The sequence below is a fragment of the Callorhinus ursinus genome, unplaced genomic scaffold (genome assembly GCF_003265705.2).
Source record: "Callorhinus ursinus isolate GAN/ISIS: 27379988/994484 unplaced genomic scaffold, GSC_fseal_2.0 scaffold4, whole genome shotgun sequence".
NCBI lineage: Eukaryota > Metazoa > Chordata > Mammalia > Carnivora > Otariidae > Callorhinus > Callorhinus ursinus.
Window position 1 is genome coordinate 136,862,580 of NW_027397066.1, and position 27,997 is coordinate 136,890,576.

A 27,997-nucleotide genomic window follows, 5' to 3' on the forward strand; every position below is an offset into this window, starting at 1 on the left:
TAAACATGTTCTGACAAATAAGATTACCAATTCGTCAGGAAGTCCAGGGAATTATTAGCTGAGAATTGATTACTAACATCAAGTGAGGACATAACTCACATTTCAATAATTAGTTACCAAAATATGTATAATATTTGATTTTTAGAATTTTTCTCATCTACCAATGGGTAAGTTATTGCTCTTAGTCAATTCTTTTTTTCTTAATATTGACATTGAAGACTTTTTTAAAGATTTTATTTACTTATCAGAGAGAGATAGCATAAGAGAAAGAGCAGAAGCAGGAGGTAAGGCAGAGGGAGAAGCAGACTCCCCACTAAGCAGGGAGCCCAATATGGGGCTCAATTCCAGGGCCCTGAGATTGTGACCTGAGCTGAAGGCAGACACCTAACTGACTGGGCCACTCAAGTGCCCCTAAAGACATTTTTAGTGGCCATTTATAATTTCCAGTAAAATACCATTTCAAGATGATTCCCATAAACAGTTAAGAAAAATATTGAGTTCCAAGTAGAGTTAGGGTACAGGTCCTGACAAAACAGCATGTCTCTGATTTACTTACAACTCAGTAGCCTAGAAGCCATAATATGAGAGTTCTGAAACATGTGTCAGCCAATAACAGTGAAAGAAGTGACAAGCATCATCTCAAAATTTTATTACATTATAAAAGAAAACATGTTTCTAGGCAGGTAGTTGAAAAAACATAATTTCTACTACTTCAGATGATAGAATTTATATATCCCAAGATAATAAAGCATCAAGAAGAAAGCTGTACTAAACTTATTTCAACTATAACAGAATTATAAATATGATTTAAGATTAACCTGAAACACTGGGACCCTTCTTGAGAAGGAAGATGCTCAGTATGCTTAAAATGTATATATCATTTAAATGCACATCATACATCACATCTTGGAATAGAAATTCCCTTTTGCAACACAAAGGTATGAAACTTTGAGTTAATATGAGTGCTTTGAGGATAAATAAGTGTAATAATTTCACATATAAAATAGCAAGACATACTTCAGTTTGCTGAGAAAGAACACAAACAGTTTGGGAATCCCTGGAAGGGCAGTCTTACATAATTCATTTGAATAAAACATACCTAGCAAAATAAAAAAAAAGTGTGTCTTTTCATATTCTTCAGTAATACAAACACACACAGATGACCAAACATGGAAAACAAATTGTGTAATTTAGTTGGTTGCAGAGAAATGTGCAGAGATTATATTCGGATTTGTTATTAGTAAGCAAGACTGATGTCGTCAATTTAGAGACCCTCAGAAGAATAACTGCCCTTTCATCTTTTCAGAAGTAAGTGTAAACTTGGTAACTTCTCCACGTTTGTTTTTTTTTTTTAATTTTGGTTTGTTTCGGTTTTGTAGAACTCTAAAAAAAGTAAAGTAAAAATAAACCTATCTTTCTATGCAAAACAGGATGGAAGGAAATAGGGAAATTGTCCTTCATTCCATAGTCAGGCTCGTGACTAAATAATACCGGAAAGGGATAGGTGAGTGAGGATGTCCAACTTGTACAATAAGAAGGGCCAGCACCTGAAGGGAGAGGCCAGAAGGATTAACCCAGGAAAAATTTGTTAAATTTCATGATTATGATCAGCAGGAGCACAAATTTATGGAAACCTTTTGCTGTAGGATTATAATCCTACCTAGAGCAATTTATTATTTCAACAATAAACATCAAAACATAAGAATGTCATTGTGGGGAAAAAAGTTTCCTTATGTCTGACTAGAGTTTACTATGCCATAAAGCTACCACCAAATTTTAACATATAAATATTGTCTTGCTTTTTCATAGAAAATAAAATGAGATAGCAGCGCTTGGTTCTCCATAAGACATATTTTTTAAAGTTCATCTGCTAAATCATAGATATAACTGAACACCAACTCTTATGGACAATGACTGATGGAGGAATTCCATGAGAACAATTCAGAGAGTTAACAGAAAATTATGTTGAAGTTTCCAACAGCACTATATGAAGAAAGGAAATCTCAGTAGAGGATCCCCAGTGACCTTGCAGAATTCCCAAAGGGCTCACAATGGCTTTAAAACCACATTGAAGATTTTGAGTTCTTAATGTTTTCTCATTTTTAGCTATATTTTCAAAGCTCAGTTTTTTTTCTTCTTCTATACTTACATGAATTGATGAAACTATGATCTTAAAACAGTCATCTCTTACCTTTGATTCTTGAACTGTCTTGACTCTTTTCCTGCTGGAATTAAAACAGAAATAGGTCAAAATCTGAGTATGTGATCAACAGCCTGATATAACAGATCATGGTAACTAAAGACTTGTCAAGATATTTTGTTGTACATGTACCCTGGAGTCACCGTAACACAAACCTCACCTTAAAAAACAGTTAGGTCCAATCTTTTATCAAAGTAGCAATCATTCTTCCTGTACATATATTTCTTTAAGAAACTAATACATTATATTAATATGGATTCATAAATAAATAAATGGTAATGAATAGTAAATAATCATGCCTCTCAAATGCCTTAGGCCATTTCATTTAATTTCAACAGATATTGAATCATGTCTTCAGAATTTATTTTCAATGTCTCTGCATTAATCACAAATTGTTGGTGAGGAAAAAAGTTTAAGGGCAAACAGTGGACAATTCACTAAAAAACTATAAAAGACGTTTCAACTGTCTTTCTTTCAATTTAATTTAGAATTTGTCCCTGCCTCACTACTCGAAGGCTAAAGTTGACAACAATTCTATTATTTATTCAAAGGCTGCTTTAGTCAGACCTGTCTTTCAATTTGACATACTCCTTATTAGTTACCAGGCAACCCCAAAAGAATTAGCTTGCTTTCAAGTTCTTAAGTAGAAATTGTGCCCTCTATACCTTCTCAATTAATATTCAAGCATAGTTTACTCTGTGTAAGTTTCAGAGCCTCACACTAAAAATAAGTTTGAAATGTATTTCTCATAAAGAATGACATATATAAATAGAACTTCAGAAATGTACAAATGCCAAAAAATTTTGATAAAATTTATGAAAATCGTGAAAAATAAGAACTTACTTTGCTGCAGTCATTAATCCAAGAGTCAGATTTGAGAATAAAAATGCATATTGACAAATGTACATTTATGGAACATGCACATCCAATGTACGATTCTATTAAACTTTAATACTTTGTGTGCTACTTCTTTTGTCCGAATTTATCCAGCCTTTGTTTTTGTTTTTTTAAAGATTTTATTTATTTACCTGACAGAGAGACAGCAAGAGAGGGAACACGAGCAGGGGTAGAGGGAGAGGGAGAAGCAGGCTTCCCGCGGAGCAGGGAGCCCGATGCGGGGCTCGAACCCAGGACCCTGGGATCATGACGGGAGACCAAGGCAGACGCTTAACGACTGAGCCACCCAGACGCCCCTAGCCTTTGTTTTTGGATCCTGTACTGTCCTTTGTTAATTAATTTATTTTTTCCGGTCCTGATTTATTTTTAATTTAGAGTATCTCTTGTTCATTAAAACTAAAATTTAAATATAAATTACTTGATTTAAAACTATATTATCCTTTCATTATACAAGATCAACAAGCTTAAGCTTTCCAAAGAGATATTTGCTAATGAAAAAAAAAATCTGTCTCTCTGTCCTCTCTCCTTTTCTTTCGCCATTCATTTAGTCATTTATTCTTTGAGTAACTATGTATAGATTGCTTTTATGTGCCAGAAACTGCTCCAGATGATAAGGCTACAAAGGATGAACAAAACAGAAATGAAATAAAACAAAACAAACAAAACAAAACAAAAATGTGTCCTTAAAGTAACATACTGCATAAATGTTAGTAAATTCTATTTAGAAAAAAGATATACCATAGAAGGTAGTTTTAGAGTAAGTGACTGCAATTTTACTTGGGTCTACAATGACAAAATGACTTTTTTATGTTTCAAGTTTTTATTCAAATTTTAGCTAGTTAACATACAGTGTAATATTAGGTTCAGGAGTTGAATCTAGTGATTCATCACTTACATATAACACCCAGTGCCCATCACAAGTGCCCTCCTTAATACCCTTCACCCATTTAGCCTATTCCCCTACCCACCTCCCCTCCAGCAACCCTCAGTTTGTTCTCTATAGATGAGAGTCTCTTATGGTTTGCCTCCCTGTCTCTTTTTTTTCTTTCTCTCCCCTATCTCATCTGTTATTTCTATGTCTTGAATTCCTACACAAATGAAATCAAATGGTATTTGTCTTTCTCTGACTTATTTTGCTGAGCATTATACACTCTAGCTCCAGCCATTTCATTGTAAATGGCAAGAGCGACTCTGGAAACAGTATGGAGTTTCTTCAAAAAGTTAAAAATAGAACTACCTTATAACCCAGCATTGCACTATTATGTATGTACCCAAAGGGTACAAAAATACAGATTCAAAGGGGTACATGCACCCCACTTTTTATAGCAACATTGTCAACAATAGCCAAATTATGGAAAGACTCCAAATGTCTAACAACTCATAAAATGAATTTTGAATAAAATTTTGAATGAGATGAGAGGATATTCCGAGGATTGATCTGGGGGAAATATATTCTAGGAGAGAAAAACAATCGCACACTTCCTTAGGTACAAAAGTTCTTGGTGTTGTCAAAACTACCAAGGAGGCCAGTGTGACTAGACTAGGCTAAGAGGAGTTTGGTAGGAAATGCAATACAGGAGCCAGTAAGTGTGGGATAGATTAGTACCTGGGGCATTTGTTAGATCTTTGGCTCTAACAATAAGAGAGCTGAGAAAACAATGAAAGGTTCTTTTCAGAGGAGTAACATTATCTGAACTGCATTTAGGTAGAATCATTCTGGCTATTAAGAATAGCAGTAATTCAGGTGGGAGGTGATAATGGCACAGAACAGTGTGGTAGCAGTGCAGTTGGAATACCAGAACTGCCAATAGAATAAATTTGGGGTATGAGATACAGGATAGATGAGGGTAATTTCAAGGATCTGAGTCACTAGAAGGATGAAGTTGCCTCTAAGATGAGAAAGGTATCCAAAAAAGAAAAACACTTTTATACTTCATCACTTGATTTCTAATACTGTCTCACTCTGTGAATTTTTCTCCTGTTGTCTGACCACCCCTTTCCCATCTGCTTTACTGATTCCTCCTCATCTCAATTTCTAAACACTGGTTTCCTCGACATTGAGCCCTTCCCTTTCTTCCATATATACTTCACTCCTTTGGTGATCTTATCTAGTCTTCTGGCCTTAACCACCATCCTTTTCCTAAGGACTCTCAAATGTATTTATCTCTGGGCAATTCTCACCATTGAACTTCAGCCTCGTGTACTTAACCGTATTTCTGACATCTCTACTTGGATATCTAGTAACAGCCTACTTATCACATCCAGAACTGAACTTCTGATCTTCCCTTACTTCTTTCACCACCTTTCTCATCTTCTTCATCTTCCTCATCTCTCCCTCCTTCTAGTTGCTTAGACACTTAAGGTAATCCTTATCTACTCTGTCTTTTAAGAGTAAAGAGCCTGAATTTTTCATGGGTTTTATGCTTGAATATTCTGACTTTGATTTTACTTTAAATATCACTCTGAGGATGCAAAGTAGGCAGATGGTTAAAATGTTTGGAACTCACGGGAGATATTTCAGCAAGACATATAAATTTAGAAATCACCACCATGTGTATATATCATCAGTACTGCATCTGGAGAACATATAGTAGAGTTGAATGATCTAGAACTAAGTATTGGAAACAACATAAGAAAAATATAAAGTGAATTAGCCAACAGAAGAGAATAGAAGGATAGACACATCAGAGGAGGGGAAAAAAGGGGGGCATGGAATCATGGAATCCCAGGGAATATATTATGTAGGGGGGAGATTTTCAATAGCATAGAATTCTTCTGACAGACCAAGTATGATTATATCCAAGGCAATGCCCATTAGAAAAAGTGGTAGAGGGGCTTCTGGGTTAAGGGCCCGCAGTCGGTTAAGCGTTTGACTCTTGATTCCAGCTCAGGTCATGATCTCAGGGTCCTGAGCTGGAGCCCCGCCTCAGACTCTGCACAGGTTGTGGAACCTGCTTAAGATTCTCTCTCTCCTCCTACCTTTGTCCCTCCTCCCCCATCCCCACTCACTAGCGCTCTCTCTCTCTCTCTTAAAAAAAAAAAAAAGTGGCATAAATGGAATCATTGACTTAAAAAAAAAAACACGTTTTTGTGGTGTTATGTGTTTGGAAGTAAAACTGAAGTTACTCAAGGAAGGAGAGGGAAATTGAGAAATGCATGACATAGTAAAAATGTAATGGGAGAAAAATGCATGGAAGGAAAGGCCTGGGGTGGTGTGTGACTGGTGATTAAGTGAAATTCATATAGGTATGGTGTTTGGTTTTTGTTTATCTCTTTGTTTCATCTTTAGTTTTATATTATTTAAATCAGTGAAAATTGAGAATGTATAAATATGGGAGATACATAGTAGAAATGGAGTGGATTATGTTAACAGGGAGAAAGGATATGATGGATTTCATAAGGTTATTGAATGTGACACTGAATATAAGTGGCGACATTTAGATAGGAGGAGAACCAATTCCTCCAATATAACAGGGAGGCACAGAAAGTGGGGTCATAGATGCAAGAAGTTTATAGGTTTGATCTGATTAATTTTAAAAACTTAGTCTGTGAGGATTTGTTTCCTTTATCTATTAGAAGAAGTCAGATGAGTGGTGAAGTAGGATGATTTCTCAGAAATCTGAGGAGATAGAGAAGATTTTAAATGCACTGCTTTTTATGAGAGTAGGTGAATAGGACAGCTTGTTATTGTCAAAATCCTAGTTGGGATTTGCCATAATAAGTTTGTATGACACGGATATTATCTTTATTTTAATTATAGGCAAATAGGCTTAATACTCACTGATATCTTATTATATTTTTTCTTAAAACGCAATTCTCTATTTATATAATTGTATATAATCATAAATTACCAATGAAAATAGCCTTAAATATTCTATAAACTGGAAATGTTCAAGAAGCATGTATTTAAAGAAAAAATAGAAGTTAATTTAATGGACTGAGAAGAATAACAAACCTGCAAAGTAAGAAAAAAATAAAGATAAACTTCTTCATTCACTGCAAAACTTGTATTAGAAGAATGTCAGTAGATATTTAGTAAGCATTATTTAGGATTTTCAAAGTAATAACTATTCCAACTTGCTTCTATGACTAAAATGTTGCATTATTCACCTGGCAGTATACTTTCCACAATTTTATTTTATAAACTATTACTTCATGTTTTAAATGTTAATTTTTAATGGGGAAATGTTAAGGAGAAAATTATGATTATTTAATTATGTGAGAAGTCCTAAGAGGTCAGAAAGATTTGTTACCCTGTCCTCATGATACATTTGAAAAACATTCTTACATTAAGAAAACGTAGATCTTGTCCGCAAAGGTAGAATGCCAATCCCTTGGTATAACTCAACTTTAATATTCTTTCAAAAGATTTTCTGATCAATTGGTCCTGTCTTAAAGTAAAAAAAATATATCTTGGCTACATATCAAAATTAAATAATAGCAAACCATTTGTGTTCTACTTTGTACTACACGATTTCTTGGAAGAATTCCCAAAGTACTATAGTAATTACACAAATAGACTCCATGAAATCCAGCTCAATGATAGAAATGAATAAATAGATCCTTGCAGACAGTATGATAGAGATTGGCAAAGACAATCTGGGCAGTAGTGTGGATTCAGAAGGAACACATGATTGCATAACATAATGTCTTAAATATTAAAAAAATACAACATAATAAATGGAATTTAGCTAAGCCAGTGTAAAATTAAGTCATGTTGGGGTACACAGTAATTTCTAAAATGAGATGCAGTGGTCCTAAAGCATCTAGGCAAACAAGAGTATAGCAAATAACACTAATGCATAGGTTGTTAGTACCATTTAAGGGCAGAATGCTATTACTCTAGAAGGTATTATTAAGAATATTTCTTATCTAGTATTTGTATTTTAGCATGGCATTTACTAACATCTCATGATGCCTCTAACACAAAAATTGATCTCTCTCTATCAAGCACTAAAATTAAATGTCTGGCCACAGTATCTTCAAACATAGTTTACTTGGTTCTTTCCTTCTTACTAAGAAGTACAAGGTCTCTAGAAAGAGAAGAAACCATCTAAATACTAAGTGAATCATTTCCATCATAACAGCATCGAGTTATAAACATTAGACAGTGAATTGTCCTCTTATTCCATACTATAAAGCGTAAATCACTTAAAAAAAAACCACATAAACCTCATACAAGTAATACCCATGGATACTTTTGTTTTAAATTTGCCTATGCATATCCCTAGATTAATTAAGGTTAATTATGTGCCTTTTGGTCATCCCATAGGCTTCCCTTCACATAGAAGGATATAAGAATGAAGCAAGTGCAAGTACAATGGAATTGGTCCCTTAGAGGTAAAACAATTCTCCCTCTACTTTGGGAGAATGTACTTAGTCTTTCTTTTGAATGTACATAAAAATAACGTCTATACTACATGAAGGATGTAGGGAACATCTGCAAAATGCAGCATCTTTCCCCCTCCAATATGGGAGTGATAAGAAAAGATTTCTAGGTTATCGTTTTGCCTCAGCCCCATGTGACTTGGTTTGCATTTGGCCATTATTTAAAAGGCATAGGGTAAGGCCATGTTACCTAGATAACTAACGTAATATTAGAAAGTTATTTTCTACTTAAGGACTTGCCCTTAAACACATCAATGCCTTAGTTGAATGGGTGGCACATTCTGAGGGACTATAGAATTTCTTTAAATTTGGGGGAAAAAGTATTTTTTATTTATTTGTTTTTCGTTGCCTAAAATATATAAAAAAGCACACTCAAACTGTGTTTAGGTTGATCATGTGCTGAGAAAACAAACAAAACAAACTGTCAGTCTGGGGATTTAAAAAAAAGTCAAATGTACAGAATAGTTTTACTGGCATATTTAATCAAGTCCGTAATGAATCTTAAAATTTAAATGTTAACAAAAGAGACAAATGAGTCTGTGGTATCCAAAAGTGATGTGTCCTGGCTAAAGTAATCTTGCTCACAATCCATATGATCCATACTTGTTACTGAAGTAAATGATGAATGATGTCATCATTTACCAAAGCTGAATCATTATATATATATATTTTTAAAAATTTTTTTTTTTTATTTGAGAGAGAGAGAATAAGAGATAGAGAGCACTAGAGGGAAGAGGGTCAGAGGGAGAAGCAGACTCCCTGCTGAGCAGGGAACCCGATGTGGGACTCGATCCCGGGACTCCAGGATCATGACCTGAGCCGAAGACAGTTGCTTAACCAACTGAGCCACCCAGGCGCCCTGAATCATTATATATATTAATAGTCTAACATGCAGCACACATAAAATGTGATTAGAAATATTTTCTGCAAATTCTATTGCATTTGTATTTATTTGTATTGGATTTACATATATATTTTTATATAATGCATATACATACAGTAGTGCTATAGAAGCTAAGGTAAATGTATATAATTTTAAAGTCAAGAATAAAGACAAATAGATCTTAACAGTGAAAATAATGGATGGAAAGAAAAGATATACAAATATAAATTTTGGTGGCAAACAAACATGAAGGTGAAGATTATTAATTTAGAAGACCGCCTAGTTTAAATTTCTTCTCAGAATTCTTCCCTTCTCTTTGATGCAATTATTGTTTACCAGACAAATACCACCAAACAAAAGTTGTGAAATGTTGATTTGCAGCAGAATATTCATGTTCAATATATATACCTATATATCTATAGATATATATATATATCTTTGTTTATTTCCACGTGCTATGTGGTTAAAATGTAAAATATTAAAGTTTTTTTCTCAAATTTCCAAACATCCCAGAAAAGTCATATTTTTTTTATAGTTTAAAGTATCCATTTGACAGAGTATCTATTTGACAGAGAGAGACACAGCGAGGGAGGGAACACAAGCGGGGGGAGTGGAAGAGGGAGAAGCAGGCTTCCCGCCGAGCAGGGAGCCCAATGCGGGGCTCAATCCCAGGACCCTGGGATCATGACCTGAGCTGAAGGCAGATGCTTAATAACTGAGCCACCCAGGCGCCCCGGAATTGATATGTTCTTGATGTCCCTTTTAATCCATAGGATCCCCTTTCATCTTGTTTTCCTCTCAATTTATTTTTGAGAAATCATGTCACTTGTCTCCAGAGTTTCCTATAATCTGGATTTTCCTGATTTCATCCTGATGGTGTCCTCTGTCTTCTGTATCTTGTGAACTAATAGTTGGATTTATGGGTTTAATTAGACTCAAGCTTATTTTTTTATTTTTTATTTTTTTGTTACTGTAGCTTTTGTTTTTTTGCTTGTTTGCATGTTTGCTTGCTTGTTTATTTGTTTGTTTGTTTGTTTTGGCAAGACCACTTTGTAGGAGGTGGTGTGTTCTCCTCTCTGGAGTCACCTAACGTCTGATTATCTCTCTTTTTGTGATATTAGCAGCTTTTGATGATTAATGTCTAATCCTAACATAAAATGTTGATATTTTAATTCTATCATTCTTTCTTCATGTATTGGTTGGAATACTTTTATAAAGAGAAACTTCCTCTATTATTACATTCCACAATGGATACAGACAATAAAGGAAAAGTAAATACTTGATTCTTCTCTTGTGAAGGATATCCAGCATAAATATGGAAACATCTAAAAGATACACCTATTTAATTTTTGAAATATTGATTTTTTCTAAAAAAATGAAGTTAATTACATTTTAAATTGATAATATACATTCTAACTGGCTTTATCCATTTATCTCATTAATATGTGAAGAAATTCAAAGTATAATTAGAACATATTAATCTTATGATCATATTACTACTTTAATAAGGTATCAACATACTAGCTCACTCCTTGAATATAGGTCTGTTTGGAATATACATGGCCAGCATTATGCTATAAGATAGGAATGAAGTATAGACAACATAAATTTCTTTTTTTTAAAGATTTTATTTATTTATTTGAGAGAGAGACAGACAGAGAGAGAACAAGTGGGGGTAGGAGCAGAGGGACAAGCAGACTCCCCTGCTGAACAGGAAGCCTGATACGGGACTCTATCCCAGGACCCTGAGATCATGACCTGAGCAGAAGGCAGACGCTTAACCGACTAATTCACCCAAGTGCCCCTAGATAACATAAATTTCTGATCTCAGAAGTTCATGTTCTATCTGGAGAGACTAATAGCTATTAATTATAAAACAATGATAAAAAAAACTTACAGGATGATCTGGAAACAAGAATGGGAGGAGCAATTGTCTATGCTGAGTATGGGGCAAAGGGAGAATTCACTGTGAAAATTGTTGCTTGAGCTAAGAATTAAAGAGTACTAAACTAATTTGCTGTGGAAAAGAGTATTAGGCCATGCAAAAGCACAGAATTGTAAAATATTTAATCCTTTGGGAGAAATAGTGAATAGGTAAGCATAGCTCAACTACATACTTCTTTAAACATGAGGATTATATAAAAACATATTCAAGAAACTTCTCTCCCACTTCCAGAAGAAAATTTATGCCCACTTAAGTGTTATAGCTAAAGCTATCTGGTAAGGAGCCATATAAATTAAATAAACATGCCAATTATTATAACAGTTTTCACAGTGTGTTTTTGGAGTGTGAAAAATAATGATGATTTTCCTAACACAAATCACTAATTAAAGGATTTGGAATAAATAGAAATATAAATCACTAATTAATTAATGATGCTGACATGGAAATTAGTGAAGTTGTATTATTTAAAATGCACACATTTACATTAGAATTCTTTCCACTTTACGTTTAACCCTCAATATATTTAAATTTATAACTTATTAAGTCTCTAAATGGATCCTAACTTATTTTTGTTATAAGAATCTAATGATTTGATTTTTAAATTTCCAATGGAGTATACTATGCTTTTTCTAGTAATATAAATTTTACTGAGACTACCAATAGCTAACATTTATTATTGAAAATATACTTTGTACAAAAAAAATTACATCCTGCAATGTAGAAAATATAAAGACTTATAGCCAAGTATCCCAAAGTATAAGATACTCTGGGCACAGGCAACCAAGAGAGGGACTTGATAGGGAAGATAAGCACGATGGAGGTCAATAGATGGTCTCTAAGCATAAATGCAACCATTGCTTGGAAAAGCATGGCTGGAGAGATTTGTTGCAAGTGTCTATGAAAAGAAGACTAAGGCTTGGGGAATAAAAATGGAGAAGCAGGGGAGGGAACGCTAGAGGGAAGAGTGGAGCCTGAAGGGAAAGGGGAGAAGGGGAAGATTAAAACACATATTAGTCTTACTACATGGCAAGAAATGTTTAAGGGCTTTACATATATGATCTCACTGAGGTGACCAAAAGTCATGGTCTAGCTTCCCCTGCTTACATCCTCTACCTACGATTTTATGGAGGTCTCTAGGGGATGATAACCATAGTATATACAGCACCATTCTCAATCAAATGTGATTACATGAGATCGGAGCCAAAACCATGGGTTAAACTGCCATTTTAAAAAGATGAACTCCCCAAGTGAGATATCCCTAAAATAAGGAGAAGTATATTTGATAGGATTTTCATTTCTGCTTGGGCAGGTGGGTGGTCGCAGCTATTATAGTATCAGCCTAATTTTAACTGAAAGGTGAGTGAGGCCTAGGGCATTATGTTTATAATTGTTTACTTTTTTCAACTTTATTGAAGAATAGTTGATAAATATAATTGTATATATTTAAAATGTATAATGTGATGATACACATATATAATATATATAAGATATATATTATATATATACACACACATATATATAAACAAATACATGCACACACACACAAATACATACATAATGGAATGATTACCAAGATCAAAATCTGTATAGTTATTTTTTATGATTTTTTATTGAACTTATCATTTTGTTTATGCATTATTTTCCTGACATCACCAAATTGTGTATCTGTGCTCCTTGAATCCCACTGAGCTTCCTTAAAATAACTTTTTTGTATCCTTTTCAAGTATCTCATAAATCTCCATTTCCTTGGGATTAATTACTGGAAAACCACTGTGTGTCTTGGGTAGTGTCATTTTTTTATCTGTTTTTTTGTTTGTTTGTTTTTTGTTTGTTTGCTTTTTAATGTTTCTTTTGACTTGGCATTGGTTTCTGCATATTTGAGGGAACAGTCAAATTCTTCCTGCCTGTTCAGATTGGCTTCAGTGAGGAAAGACCTTCACCTGAAGGTGGTTATGAGGTTGCTGGCCAAGTGAAGTGCACCATCTTTGGTTCCTGGGAGGGTGAAGCAATGTAGCCTCCATGAAACTCCATCAGCTTAGGACAGTGTTAATGACAACTGTGGAAGGTCTTCTTTGACCAAGACTTTGGATGTGCTGTGGGTGGCAGTGGCAGGTAGGGTATGGTAGTTTTCAGGGGTGATGGCATCAGGAGTCTTCCTGTTCTCCTGTCTTGCCTATAGGAGGATATTCTAGCCAAGGACATTCCTCTTGGAACCAGTCTGGCACACTGAACAGCAGTAGAGTCAGGGTCCTGGGACCAGGCACATGCAGAACTACCTCAGTGTCTGGAACCTACAGCACAGATGCATGTGCTACAGTGGTGGTGCTAGTGTCTGAGGTACAGGAGTGTATAGGAATCTTGGTCTCTGGTACTCACAGTGGTGACACAGATCACAGGGTGTTGAAAGGGGACACAGCAGTGGCACAGGTCCTGGGTTAACAGAAAGCAGTGGCAGGTTGGGTCTAGGGAGTGGGGGGCAGGGTACAGCAGCAGCATGCCCTGAGGATGGTGGGTCAACATTCTGACTTAGCCCTAGCAGGGCAGTTGCTGAACAGCAGCAGCTTGCCCCAGTGATGACAAGTCAAAGTTAGAACCCCAGAGACAGAGCATAGAGCTGCATCAACACAGCCTGGTGATGGTGAGTAGTCACAGTCACAACAGAGGGCACAGGATGATCAAAGAACAATAGCATCTCCAGCCACAGTTGCGGTGGGACAAAGTTACATTTTAGAACTGTGGTGGTGAGTCACCGAGCTGCAGCAGTGCAGTCATGGTGATGGTGGGTCAAGATCCAACTTGGGATTCAGAAGGTAGAATGCAGAGGAGGAGGAGTACAGCCTCAGTAATAATGAATCAAAGCCTTGACTTAGAATCCAGGGTGGGGTTCAGAGCAGGAGCAGTTCTGGTCCCCTAGATAGTAAGGCACTGTGTTATTCTAGTCCTGGAGAGCAGGGCACAACAATGAGTGGGGCCCCTGGGAACAGGTCTTACTGCAGAGACAGTTCCAGCACCAGAGAAGAAATGCAAAGTCAGGGACTCTGGGCAGCTCCGTCAGTTGGGTTCAGTTTTCGTGAAGACTGTGGGGGTCTTCTGTAGCAAAGGCTGTAAACAACCATGTCATAGAGATTTTCTGGGGTTGTCCAGCTCTGCTTTTCCACATGGGGTAAATCCTTCCAAAGGGTCTCTCAATGTTCAGCTGCTCTGGACTTGAGAATGCAGTGATGGAAGCAACATTCTTCCTATACTTTTCTTTGTGGCCATTCTCAGTGTTTGATCTCCAGAAGGTTTCTGCTGTTTCTTCATGATAGTCCAGAGCTTTTCCAGAGCTATTTTCATCAGTTTGTGTTTGTTTATTTACTATTTTTATTGCATTGGGGTCTCCTAGCCCGCCATCTTGCCGACATCACCTTCTATTTACAATTGTTGATGTCAAAATCTCTTTCCTCAAAAAACCTACAATCTACTCTAAGGACTAAAACATATCTAACATACAGAAAAAATAAAATCTCAGAATAGTTTATATAGGTAGCATATAGCATGTTGTAGACAAAGATACATTTTGGGTGGTGCATAATTCATCTGTTCCCTCACTGTTGTCAGTATTATTTTCTCCCCTTTTAGGAAAATGCATACTTCATAAGTACATTTTTAAGTACACACATACAAACACATGCATGCACACACGCACACACACACATATTCCAATCTAACAATTAAATTTTTTTTTGAATTGATAAGCATATAATATTCTTCCCACAGCTTTTATGGACTTCAAGTCACCAAAGGGTTAAAGTCACCAAGAAAATGAAAACAATGTAAATAAGAAAACAATAATAATGAGTAATGAAAAAGTATTGGGGCTATTGAGTTGTGCTAATACTATAAACTAAATATTCTGAAAAAGCCAGCCTCTGAGTTACAGGGTCCAAAAAAAGTGATAAACTATCAGGAAGATCAAACATTGTCATCACTGGTATAGATGTCTTATAAGAAGTGGCTGGAGATCAAATTAAGAGAAACTTTTGGAGATCTGCTCTCACCTCTACATCCACCCAACCCCAAATGACTATAAATTCCCTTTTCAAAACCAAATGCAATAGTAATAATAATAATTATAAATGGTCTAAATTTACTTTTTAAAATTCTGATGGGTCAAAAATAAGGTCTAATAATATGTCATCTTCAAGAAGTACTTAAAAGGACAAAAACATGTATGTATAAATATATTTATATACATGTAATTCCAAATATACATATTTGTATACAAATATGCACATATATAAATAAGAAACAGAAAATACTTCATGCAATATCTCATACTAAAATCTGAGATGAAATGTATGTAAAAACTATGGCAAACACAATAGGAGAATTAGGGGAAAAATATATAGTCTTAATAGGAACCATAAAATGAGAAGATATAACCATCATCAATATATATTCACCTAATAACAGACTTAACACTAAATTAATATATAAAATGATTATATATACACACACACAAATAGATAAATCAACAAGTGGTGCTGTATTTTTTAATAACCTTCCAGAAACTGAAAATTCAAGTGAAGAATAATCCATATTATGAATTCTACAGAGAGGGGCGCCTGGGTGGTTCAGTTGGTTAAGCAACTGCCTTCGGCTCCGGTCATGATCCCAGGGTCCTGGGATCGAGCCCTACATCAGACTTCCTGCTCAGCGGGAAGTCTCCTTCTCCCTCTCCCACTCCCCCTACTTGTGTCCCCTCTCTCACTGTGTCTCTCTCTCTCTCTCTCTGTCAATTAAATAAATAAATAAAATCTTTAAAAAAATGAATTCTACAGAGAATCAGCTTGAGCAATTATATAAAAAACCTTATACTCCATAAAGAAAAATAACATTGTTTTAAAGCACATATATAACACTTACAAAAACCAAAAGGTATTAAGCCATAAAGGAAGCTTCATAAAAACCAGTAGGACAGAAGGAAGGGTGCAAGATGGCAGCCTAGGAAGATCCTGAACTCACCACCTTCCACTGACACAAAAAACTTATTGTTACATACGGAGTAATTTTCCTCTGAAAACAGCCTGAGAACTAGAGTAATAGCACTTCCACAACAAAAGACAAAAGAGACAAATCAAGAAGCGTAGGAGAAGCAAAGATATAGCCTCTTCCAGGACCCCGTCCCAGATGTGGTGACCCCACAATCAAGAGGGATCCAAAAAAAATGGACCCCTTCCTTGAGAAGGAAAGAGATTATGCCCCACATCAACACCCTGATCCTGAGGGACAGTGCCAGAAGGACAAACCCCGAAAATGTCTGGTTTTCAAAATCAACAGAGATTAAGACCAGGAGAATCATAGAAATAGAGAGAATAAGGATGCCACTCTTCAAGGGCTTACATGCAAGTCCACTCACCCTGACATCCAACACAAGAGGAACTAATTGACAAGTGCCTAGACTATAAGCAAAGGGACAAACTTACTAATTTTAAGGTGGCTGATGGGGAGGCAGGAAACTGCAGGAAACTTTTCTGGGAATGGAAGCATTGGTAGACACCACTTTTGCAATTTCATGCTCACTGGCTATTGTTGGAATCACACACATCGTTTTTGGTGACCTCCCTCCAGCCTGCTAGTATATGGAAGGTATGCACTGTCCACCCCATTTCACACCCATCCTGTGCAGCACATAAACCATAACAGAGCTGGATGAGTGCCTGAATACTGCTCAACCTGCACAGAGACTGAGACACAACCAGGATGAATGAATGTCCTGAGCCCTGTCTTCTTGGCTCAGCAACTGAAACCTAAATGGGTGAGGCAAGCACCCTGAGTCCCACCCTCACTGATAAAGAATTGAAGTAATGGTCATAAAGATGTTCACCGATCTCAGGAAAAAAATGAAAGAACACAGAGAATATTTCAAAAAAGAGACAAAATATTAAGAAGTACCAAATAAATTATGAGTGAACTGAAAAATGCACTTGAGTAGTTCAACAATAGAATGGATGAAATAGAAGACAGAGCAATGGAAAATACCCAGACAGAGCAGCAAAATTAAAAAAAAAAAAAGAAGAATTGAAAGAAATGAGGAAGCCTTTAGGGACCCCTGGGACAACATCAGGCAGAGTAACATTTACATTATAGGGTCCCAGAAGAGAAAGAGAAAAAGTAAAAAAAAAAAAAAAAAAATTGAAGAAGTAATGGCTGAAAACTCCTCTAATTTAGGGAAGGAAATTGCCAAACCCAGGAAGACAAGAGAGTTTTAAATAAGATGAAAATAAAGAGAAACAAATCAAGAGACATTATATTTTAAATGGTAAAATTTAAGAATAAAAATAAAGAATCTTAAAAGCAGTAAGAATAAAGCAATATATTATGTATAAAAAAACCCCATAAGGCTATCAGCAGAGTTTTTAGCAGAAATTTTGTAAGTCAAAAGGGAGTAGCATGATGTATTCAAAGTGCTGAAATGGAAAAACTAAATGCCACCAAAAAGTCTCTACTCAGCAAGGTTATCATTTAGAATTGAAGGAGAAGTTAAGAATGTTCCAGATAAGCAAAATATAAAGGAGTTTGTCACCACTAAACTGGCTTTACAAGAAATATTAAAAGGACCTCTCCAACCTAAGAAGAAAAAAACACTAGTTAATTAAGAAAACATATAAAAGTAAAAAAAAAATCATCTGAAAAGGTAAATAAATAACAAAGGCAGTAGATCAATCACTTATAGAGCAAGTGTAAAGAGTAAAAGACAAAAGTTGTCAAATTAATTAAAAATGCAGTAATTAGTTAAGGGAGGGGTGCCTGGGTCGCTCAGTCAGTTAAGAGTCTGCTTTTGGCTCAGGTCATGATCTCAGGGTCCTGAGATTGAGCCCCAAGTTGGGCTTCCTGCTCAGTGGGAATTCTGCTTCCACCCACTCATACTTTCTCTCTCTCCTCTCAAATAAATAAATAAAACCTTTTAAAAACGCAGTAATAGTTAAGGGATATATAAAATAAAAAGATGTAACACATGTCATCAAAAATATAAAATGGGGAGGGGGGCGCCTGGGTAGCTCAGTCGTTAAGGGTCTGCCTTCAGCTCAGGTCATGATCCCAGGGTCCTGGGATCGAGCCCCACATTGGGTTCCCTGCTCCATGGGAAGTCTGCTTCTCCCTCTCCCACTCCCCCTGCTTGTGTTCCCTCTTTCGCTGTGTCTCTCTCTGTCAAATAAATAAATAAAATCTTAAAATATATATATATATAAAATGGGGGTCAAAAATATAAAGCTTCGGAATGGGTTCAAAATTAACTCACTATCAACTTAAAAGAGACTGTTATAAACATAAAATGTTATATATGTACCTCACGTTAACCACACACACACACAGACACACACAAAGTTTCGTAAATACCCAAAAGTAAAAGAGAAAGGATTCTAAACATTTTACTAAAGAAAACAATCAAACTACAAGAGAAGAGAGAAAGAAGAGAGAAGAACTACAAAAATAGCCAGAAAACAATGACCAAAATGGCAATAAGCACATACCTATAATAAATACTTTAAATGTAAATGGACTAAATTCTCCAATCAAAAGACATATAGAGTGGCAAACAAAAAACAAAAAACTGAGACACATTTATATACTTCCTACAAGAGACTCACTTCAAAAGTTAAGACACACACAGACTGAAAGTGATGGGATAGAAAACTTATTCCACACACATGGAAATAAAAAGAAAGCTTGTGTAGTTTTACTCATATAAGACAAAATAGACTTTAAAACAAAACTTCAATTAAAAAAAAGGGAATTACCTAATGATAAAGGGGTTAATCCAGCAAGAAGGGGTAAATTGACAGCAATACAATAATAATGGGGGACTTTAACCTCCAATTTACATCAATGGATAGACTGTTTGACAGAAAATCAGTAAGGAAACATTAACCTAAAATGACACATGAGACCAGATGGACTTAACAGATATACACAGAACACTCCAACCAAAATAGAAGAATATATATCTTCTTCAAATGCACAAGGAACATTCTCTAGGAGAAATCACATGCTAGGCCATAAAACAAATCTCAATAAACTTAAAAAGACTGAAATCATATCAAACACCTTTTCCAAATACAATAGTATGAAACTAGAAATCGATTAAAGAAGAAAACTGAAACAAAAAAAAACACAAATATGTGGAGACTAAACAGCATGCTATTAAACAATAGGTCAATAAATGAATCAAAGAGAAAATTAAAAAGACATTAAGTAAATCCAATTGGAAATAAAACATTCTTTTATTTATTTACTTATTTATTTATTTATTTATTTATTTATCAGCAGGGAGCCCAATGGGGGACTCAATCCCAGGACCCTGAGATCATGACCTGAGCCAAAGGCAGATGCTTAACTGACTGAGCCACCCAGGTACCCCAAGGAAACAGAACATTCTAAAATCTTTGGGACACAGCAAAAGCATTCTAAAACAGAGTTCATTGTAATACAAGCCTACCTCAAGAAACAAGAAAATCTCAAATAAAGACACTAACTTTACACTTAAAGGAATTACTAAAAGGAGAAAAAATGAAGCCCAAAGGTAGGAGAAAAAGGAAAACAATACAGATCAGAGTGGATAAAGATGAAATAGAGACTAAAAATACAATAAAAAAGATCAATGAAACTAAAAACTGGTTCTTTGAAAAGAGAAACAAAATCAACAAACTTATATACAGATTCATCAAGAAAAAAAAAAGAAATCCCAAATGAATAAAATCAGAAATGAAAGAAAAGAAATTACAACCAATACCAGAGAAATACAAAGAATTAGAAAAGAATAGTATAACAATTATATGCCAACAAATAGACAATCTAGAATAACTGGATAAATTCTTAGAAACATATAATCTTCCAAGACTGAATCATGAAGTAGAATATCTGAATATACTAATTCTTTGTAATGAAGAATGAGAAAAAAAAAAAAAGAAAAAGAATAAGAAACTTTCAACAAACATCCAGGTACAGATGACTTCACAGGTGAGTTCTGCCAAACACTTAATAGTTAATACCTATCCTCCTCAAATTATTCCAGAAAAATAAAAATTGAAGAAGGAACACTTCCAACTCACTTTATGAAGCCAGAATTACTCTGATATGAAAACAAAAGATACTACAAAAAAAAAAAAGAAGAAAATTATAGGGTCAATGTCTCTGATGAAGATACATGCAAAAATCCTCAAAAAAAATAAAATAAAATAAACCGCGGGGACTACATCAGACTAAAAGCTGTTTTACAGCAAAGGAAACCATCAACCATATGAAAAGGCAACCTAAGAGGGGGTTGATGTCCAAAGTATATAAAGAACTCATACAACTCAATAACAACAACAACAAAAACAACAACAAAACAACCTGGTTAAAAAATGGACCACGGTTCTAAATAGTCATTTTTCCAAAGTATACATGCATGTGTCCAACAGACACATGAAGAAATACTCAACACCACTAATCAGAGATATGAAAATCAAACTATAATGAGATAGCACATCATACTCGCCAGAAAGGCTGTTAAATGTTTGTTTGTTTGTTTTGTTTCTTATCAAAAAGATAAGAAATAACAAGCATTGGTGAAGATGTGGAGAAAAGGGAACCCTGTTGTTCTGTTGATGGGAATATTAAATTGTTGCAGCCACTACAAAAAACAGTATGGAAATTCCTCAAAAAATTAAAAATAGAACTACCATATAATTCAGTAATTCCACTTCTGAGTATTTATCCAAAGAAAGCAAAGACGTTAATTCAAAAGATATGTGCACCCAAATGTTCATTGCAGCATTACTTATAATAGCCAAATATGGAAGCAACCTAAGCATCTGTCAAAAGATGAGTGGATAAAGATGTGATATATGCATACACAATGGAATATTACTCAGCCATAAAAAAGAATGAAATCTTGCCATTTGCAGCAACATGGACTTAGAGGATCTTATGCTAAGTGAAATAAGTTAGACAGAGAAATAGACAAATAACATATGATTTCACATAAGTGAATCTTATGTGGAATCTAAAACAAAAAAAAATAAATTCTGCTGATCTAAAAACAAAACAACAAACAAAACAAAAAAGAAAGAGATTCATAGAGAACATACTGGTGGTTGCCAGAGGGGAGGGGGGGATGGGAAAATAGGTGAAGTGATTAAAAGGTAGACACTTCCAGTTATAAAAAAAGTAAATGTTTTGTATATCAGGAAAGTTTACAACCAAATTATAAAAGATTCACTTCTGTTGGCGTAAGACTAGAACAATCAAATAGCAATAATCCACTGCAAACCATATATTATAAAAGCATAGAAATTCTCATAAGTTCCATAAGGAGTAAGGGGGGAGGATGAACATTACAGCATTGTTTGTGGTAAAAGGTAATTGTGGCAATTGATGTGGTCATCACTAGAAAAACTGGTTTGTAAATATCAGGGACTCACCAATTAGAAGCAATAATCAAATAACAAGGAAAAATCTTAAAAACAAAATACTGAGTGAAAAATTAATGGCATGGGCATGAAAGCAATGCTATTTATGTGAATTCAAAATACAAAAGCACAAGAAAATACATTTTTATAGGAATATAGATACAAAAAAGATCAGTCATCAAACAAATAAAATGGTTGACGATAAGGGCAAGAGTTAAGTAGAGAATGAGGATGAAGAAGAATAGAGAGACAGATGGAATGTTAGATGATGATACATACATACATCTATGTGTAGTTATAAATAAAAATAAAATAGATAATTCATTTCACCAGAAGATGATATCAGGCACTTAAAGGATATGCCTTAACTATCTTGTAAGGAGTTCAAACAGGAATGTTACATACATATAAATTTTTGTTTAAATAGCTTCCTTGGCATACAAGACAAAGGGCAACTTCCAAATTCATTCTATGAGAGAAGTATCACCCTGATATCAAAACTAGATAAAACACCACCAAAAAAGAGAACTACAGTCCAATATCTCTCATGAATATAGACACAAAAATCCTCAACAAAATACTAGCAAACCAAATCCAATAATATATTTTAAAAAATCACATACCATGAACAAGTGGGATTTATTCCTGGGATGCAAGGGTGGTTCAATACTCGCAAAACAATCATTGTGATACATCACATCAGTAAGAGAAAGGATAAAAGCCGTATGATCATTTCAATAGGTGCAGAAAAAGCATTTGACAAAGTACAATGTCTATTCACGATAAAATCCCTTTGTGAAGTAAGTCTAGAGGGAATATATTTCAACATAATAAAGACCTTATATGAAAAACCCACAGCCAACATGGTACTCAATGGTGAAAAACCGAAAGTTTTTCCCCTAAGGTCAGGAACAAGACAAGGATGTCCACTCCCACCACTTTAATTCAACATAGTACTGGAGGTCCCGGCACAGCAATTAGAAAACCTAAAGAAATAAAATGCATCCAAAATGACAAGTAAGAAGTAAAGCTGTCATTTCTGGCAGATAGCATGATACTATATATAGAAACCCTAAAGATTCCACTTATAAACTACCAGAACTGAAAAATGAATTCAGTAAAGTCATAGTATACAAAATCCAAGTACAGAGATCTGTTGCATACACTAATAATGAAGCAGCAGAATGTGAAATTAAGAAAACAGTAGCATTTACAGTTGCATCAAAACAACAAAATATCTAGGAATAAATTTAATGAAAAGGTGGAAGACCCATATTCTGAAAACTATAAAATACTGGTGAAAGAAATTCAAGATGATGCAAAGAAATAGAAAGATATTCCACACTCATGAGTTGGAAGAACAAATATTCTTAAAATGTCTATACTATCCAAAGCAATATATACATTTAATGCAATCCCTATCAAAATACTAACAGCATTTTTCACAGAGTTAGAACAAACAATCCTAAAATTTATATGGCACCACAAAAGACCCCAAATAACCAAAGCAACCTTGAAAAAGCAAAACAAAACTGGATGTATCACAAATCCAGATTTCAAGTTACACTACAAAGTGGTAGTAATTAAAACAGTATGGTACTGGCATAAAAATAAACATATAGATCAATGGAATAGAATATAAAACTCAGAAATAAACCCAAAGTTATATGGTCAAATAATCTTCCACAAAGGAGGAATGAATATACAATGGGAAGAAGACAGTCTCTTTAGCAAATGGTGTTGGGAAAACTGAACAGCAACATGCAAATAAGTGAAACTGGACCACTTTCTTTACCCACACAAAAATAAACTCAAAATGGATAAAGACCTAAGTATGAGACCTGAAACCATAAAAATCCTTGAAGAGAGCACAGGCATGTGACATGGGCCATAGCAAAGTTTTTCGAGACATGTCTCCTGAGGCAAGGGAAATAAAAGCAAAAATAAACTATTGGGACTACATCAAAATAAAAAGCTTCAGCATAGCGAAGGAAACAATCAACAAAATTAAAAGGCAACCTACTGAATGGGAGAAGATATTTGCTAATGACATAACTGATAAAGGCTTAGTATCCAAAATATATAAAGAGCTGACACAACTCAATACCCAAAGAACAAATAATCCAATTAAAAAAATGAGCAGAAGACATTTCTCTAAAAAAGACATTCAGATGACCAACAGACACAGAAAAAGATGGTCAACACCACTGATCATCAGGAAAATGCAAATCAAAACTACAATGAGCTATCACCTCATACTTGTCAGAATGGCTAAAATCAAAAACAAAAGAAACAACAACTGTTGATGAGGATGTGAATAAAAGGAACCCTTATACACTGCTGGTGGAAATGCAAACTGGTGCAGCCATTGTGGAAAACAGTATGGAGTTTCCTCAAAAAGTTAAAAATAGAACTATGATCTAGTAATGGCACTACTGGGTATTTACCCTAAGAATATAAAATCAATAATTCAAAGGGTTACATGCACCCCTATGGTTTGTAATGGCATTATTTACAATAGCCAAATTATGGAAGCAGCCCAAGTGTCCATCCATAGATGAAGAGATAAAGAAGATATATACACATACACAAGAAGGAATATTATTCAGCCACAAAAAAAGAATGAAATCTTGCCATTTGTAACAACATGAATGGAACTAAAAAGTATAATGCTAATTGAAATAAGTCAGTCAGAGAAACACAAATCCCATATGTTACTTATATGTGGAATTTAATAAAACAAGCATAGGAAAAAGAAGAAAGAGACAAACCAAGAAACAGACTCTTAACTATGGAGAACAAACTAATGGTTAGCGGGGGGGGGGGTATGGGGGAAAGAGGAGATGGGAAGTACACTTACGTTGCTGAAAAAAATAAAATGATATAACCAAACATATAAATAAAATAACTTTTTGGGCAAAAGGAGGCAATACAAGAATGTTTGGTTTCTAGCCTGAACTCTAGTGGGGGAAATATATTTTCCTTAATATTTGTAACCATTGGCATGCCCTCAAAAGGATTTGGAGTGCAAGTTTATATTACTTTTATAACCAAAAAAACCCAAGAAATAAAACGTTTCTACTTTGGTAGTGCCTTAACATCCTTTACAGCAGAGAAGTTTTCATCTCTGGAAATTTGTGCCTTTGGCTGATGCTTCATGAGGTTCCTGAAGGCAGAAATAAACAAAACAAAATCACAGAATCAAAACTTATAAAATACATGTGGGGGTGCCTGGGTAGCTCAGTCAGTTGAGTATCTGACTCTTGGTTTTGGCTCAGTGGGGAGTATCCTTGAGATTCTCTCCCTCTCTCTACTCTGCTCCTCCCCCCACTCATGCACACACTCTCCCTCTCAAATAAATAAATAAATCTTTAAAAATAAATACATGTGAGCTGTGAATTGTGTAAGACTGATGAATCACAGACCTGTACCTCTGAAACAAATAATACATTATATGTTAAAAAAAGAAGAAGAAAAAGAAACATAGTGGGAAAGGAAAAATGAAGTGGGGGAATAGGAGGGGGAGACGAACCATGAGAGACGATGGACTCTGAGAAACAAACTGAGGGTTCTAGAGGGGAGGGGGTGGGGGGATGGGTTAGCCTGGTGATGGGTATTAAAGAGGGCATGTACTGCATGGAGCACTGGGTGTTATGCACAATGAATCATGGAACACTACATCAAAAACTAATGATGTAACGTATGGTGATTAACATAACATAATAAAATAAAATTTAAAAAAATAATAAGTAAGTAAATACATGTGAATGTCAGTGGAAGGAGTAATTGAATAACTATGCTGCCCCAAATTTCAAACACTGGGATTACTGGATATAGAATGCAAACTGAGGAGATTAAAAATATTTAGGGAGTTGTAGAGAATTATGAATACATAAGAAAGGCAGGGGACCCTTTTAAATACTTTTTTAAATGAGTAGGTTAGTTCAGTGTAACCTAACCAGTTAACAAGTTGAACAGCACCAAGCTGAAAAGAATCGGAGAACTGGGAGACAAATCAAAAGAGGTCCATCAAAAAAACTGGAATCAATGCAGGTGATTTCCACTAGATGATCAGAAATATTGTCATTTCAGAAAATTGGTGACACATTTCTAGAGTCATTTGTGAATATCAGCTACACTTGAATATGCAGATATCCTATGAAATAATAAACCCACTTTTGATAATGTATCCTAGAATAATTTCTGCATATTTGCACTTGTAAAAATGTCTAAAGATGCTCCTAGCAGCACTGTTTGTAATAACAAAAATGTGAAACAAACTACCCTTCATATGGTGAATGTGACATATTTATAAATGAAGCATTAATGATAGAGGAAATAAATAAATTGAAGCTATAGGAATCACTATGAATAAATAAAATGTTATAATTACATAAAGTTTTATAACATGCAAACTCACTATTATTAATTATCAAAATATCCATATATATTTAACTTATAAAGCATACTATAGGAGTGCATAACACAAAATCAAGAAAACATTTTCTTTTGAAGAGGTAGCCAGGTAAAGAATATGATTGGGGAGAGGTATGGAGGAGCTAAACGATATTTTTAGTATCTTTTTTCTTATTTTGGTGTTGGATTCATAAGGTTGTATTAAACTTTTTTATACATTATTGTACATCAGAAATATTTTCTACTAAATTAAAGGGAAAGAAAATTTGTCTAAATGACAAATTCTAATAAACTAATAAAAATATAATTTACTTAAAACATCTGTTATTAATTTCATCATCATAGAGAAAAATATATTGATACGTGCAGACACCTGATACTGTGTGACTGCACAGGCACGTGATTTAAACTGATGCTTTAAAAAGACCTGCGTATAGCAGGTTGTAAGTAGGTCCTGAGGGGACAGACCAACCCAGCTGGAATGTGTGGTCCACCTGCCTGATTAGCACTGTGGCTGAAAGGAGCTGACAAGCAGCTTCTATTTTTATCTAATCTTTAAATTCCAGGAAACTCATTTCACTAAATCACCGCTTTCGTGTAGGATTGTAGAAGCTTTTCCTCTGCTTATTCCTTTCTAATCTAGATTTCTCTCAAGAGCTTTACTCATAGATGGCTACTATCCTGATAAACACTTCATATCCTCTGCCACTAGGTCACTGGGAAAAAGAAACAAAAAACGAACAAAACAAAACAAAACAAAAACCTGAGCTAAAATTAAAGCAAAAGAGTAAGAATAATTTGACAATAAGTCATCCTGGTAAAAACTAATTTTAAGAAGATTTAAAAATTTATAAATTTCTATTATTGTTAATGTTTTTGCATTATGCATAATGTAGACCAATATGCAAAATTAAATATATTTATGATTACTTGGACTATTTTGCTTAAAGAGACAATAAAAATGCACACATGAGTTTATTAAACCATCCTATAATTGGTCTTTTAGAGTTAGCTTTAATTTCACTTTATATTTAATATTTTTTACTTAAAAGATATAATGCTGGTGTATTGGCAATAACAAGGTAGTATACCACAAACACATTCTTTTAATAAAAATAAAGATTTTATTTATTTACTTATTTATTTGACACAGAGAGAGAGGGAGAAAGCAAACACAAGCAGGGAGAGTGGCAAGTAGAGGAGAAGCAGGTTCCCCACTGAGCAAGGGGCCCTTTGTGGGACCCTATGTGGGGCTCGATGTGGGGCTCGATCCCAGAACCCTGGGATCATGACCTGAGCCAAAGCAGCCCCTTAACCGACTGAGCCACCCCACAAACACATTCTTAAATAGTATGATATGTTGTAAGAAAATTTTAGTATTTTATCAACTGCACATGTGTGTGCATTTCTAATTGATTTCATTCACGATTATAGATTAGATTAGGTGTATATATACAATGATTGTGAGTATGGGTGTACATAGTGAAATATATGACAGTGACGGTACTGATAGATGAAGAACCCATATGATTTGCTTTTTGATTTGACATCAGTGATGGGGAACCAAACTCTTTTCCAAGAGTTAGGGACAAAGCTAGATTGGGAATATGGAAATTTCATATGAATTATTTGCTTTAAAAGAAAGCAAGGATATCAAATGACAGGAAAATAAATCAGATCTTTAGTCCAGTTTTCCAAAAGTGAGAGTAAATCTGATCAACTTTATATTTTCAACTCATTATCTATTCAATCAGAATTTTTTTGTGTGTTGACATACAATTTAGAGTTGATATCCCACATTTAGAGTTAGATTTCTAAACTAATACAAGGAG

General features: G+C 34.8%; 1 protein-coding gene across 2 annotated transcripts in view; it reads right to left on the reverse strand.

The window, feature by feature from the left end:
* The window catches only part of FSTL5 (follistatin like 5), a 747,693-nt gene that overhangs the window by 632,372 nt on the left and 87,324 nt on the right, over positions 1-27,997 (reverse strand). The window contains exon 3 of one of the 2 annotated variants that reach the window (XM_025873977.2): positions 2,192-2,222. In XM_025873977.2, the coding sequence (XP_025729762.1) occupies positions 2,192-2,222 (31 nt within the window). Of the gene's footprint in view, positions 1-2,191; positions 2,226-27,997 lie in introns of both variants that reach the window. The other variant, XM_025873976.2, reaches the window with a different exon arrangement.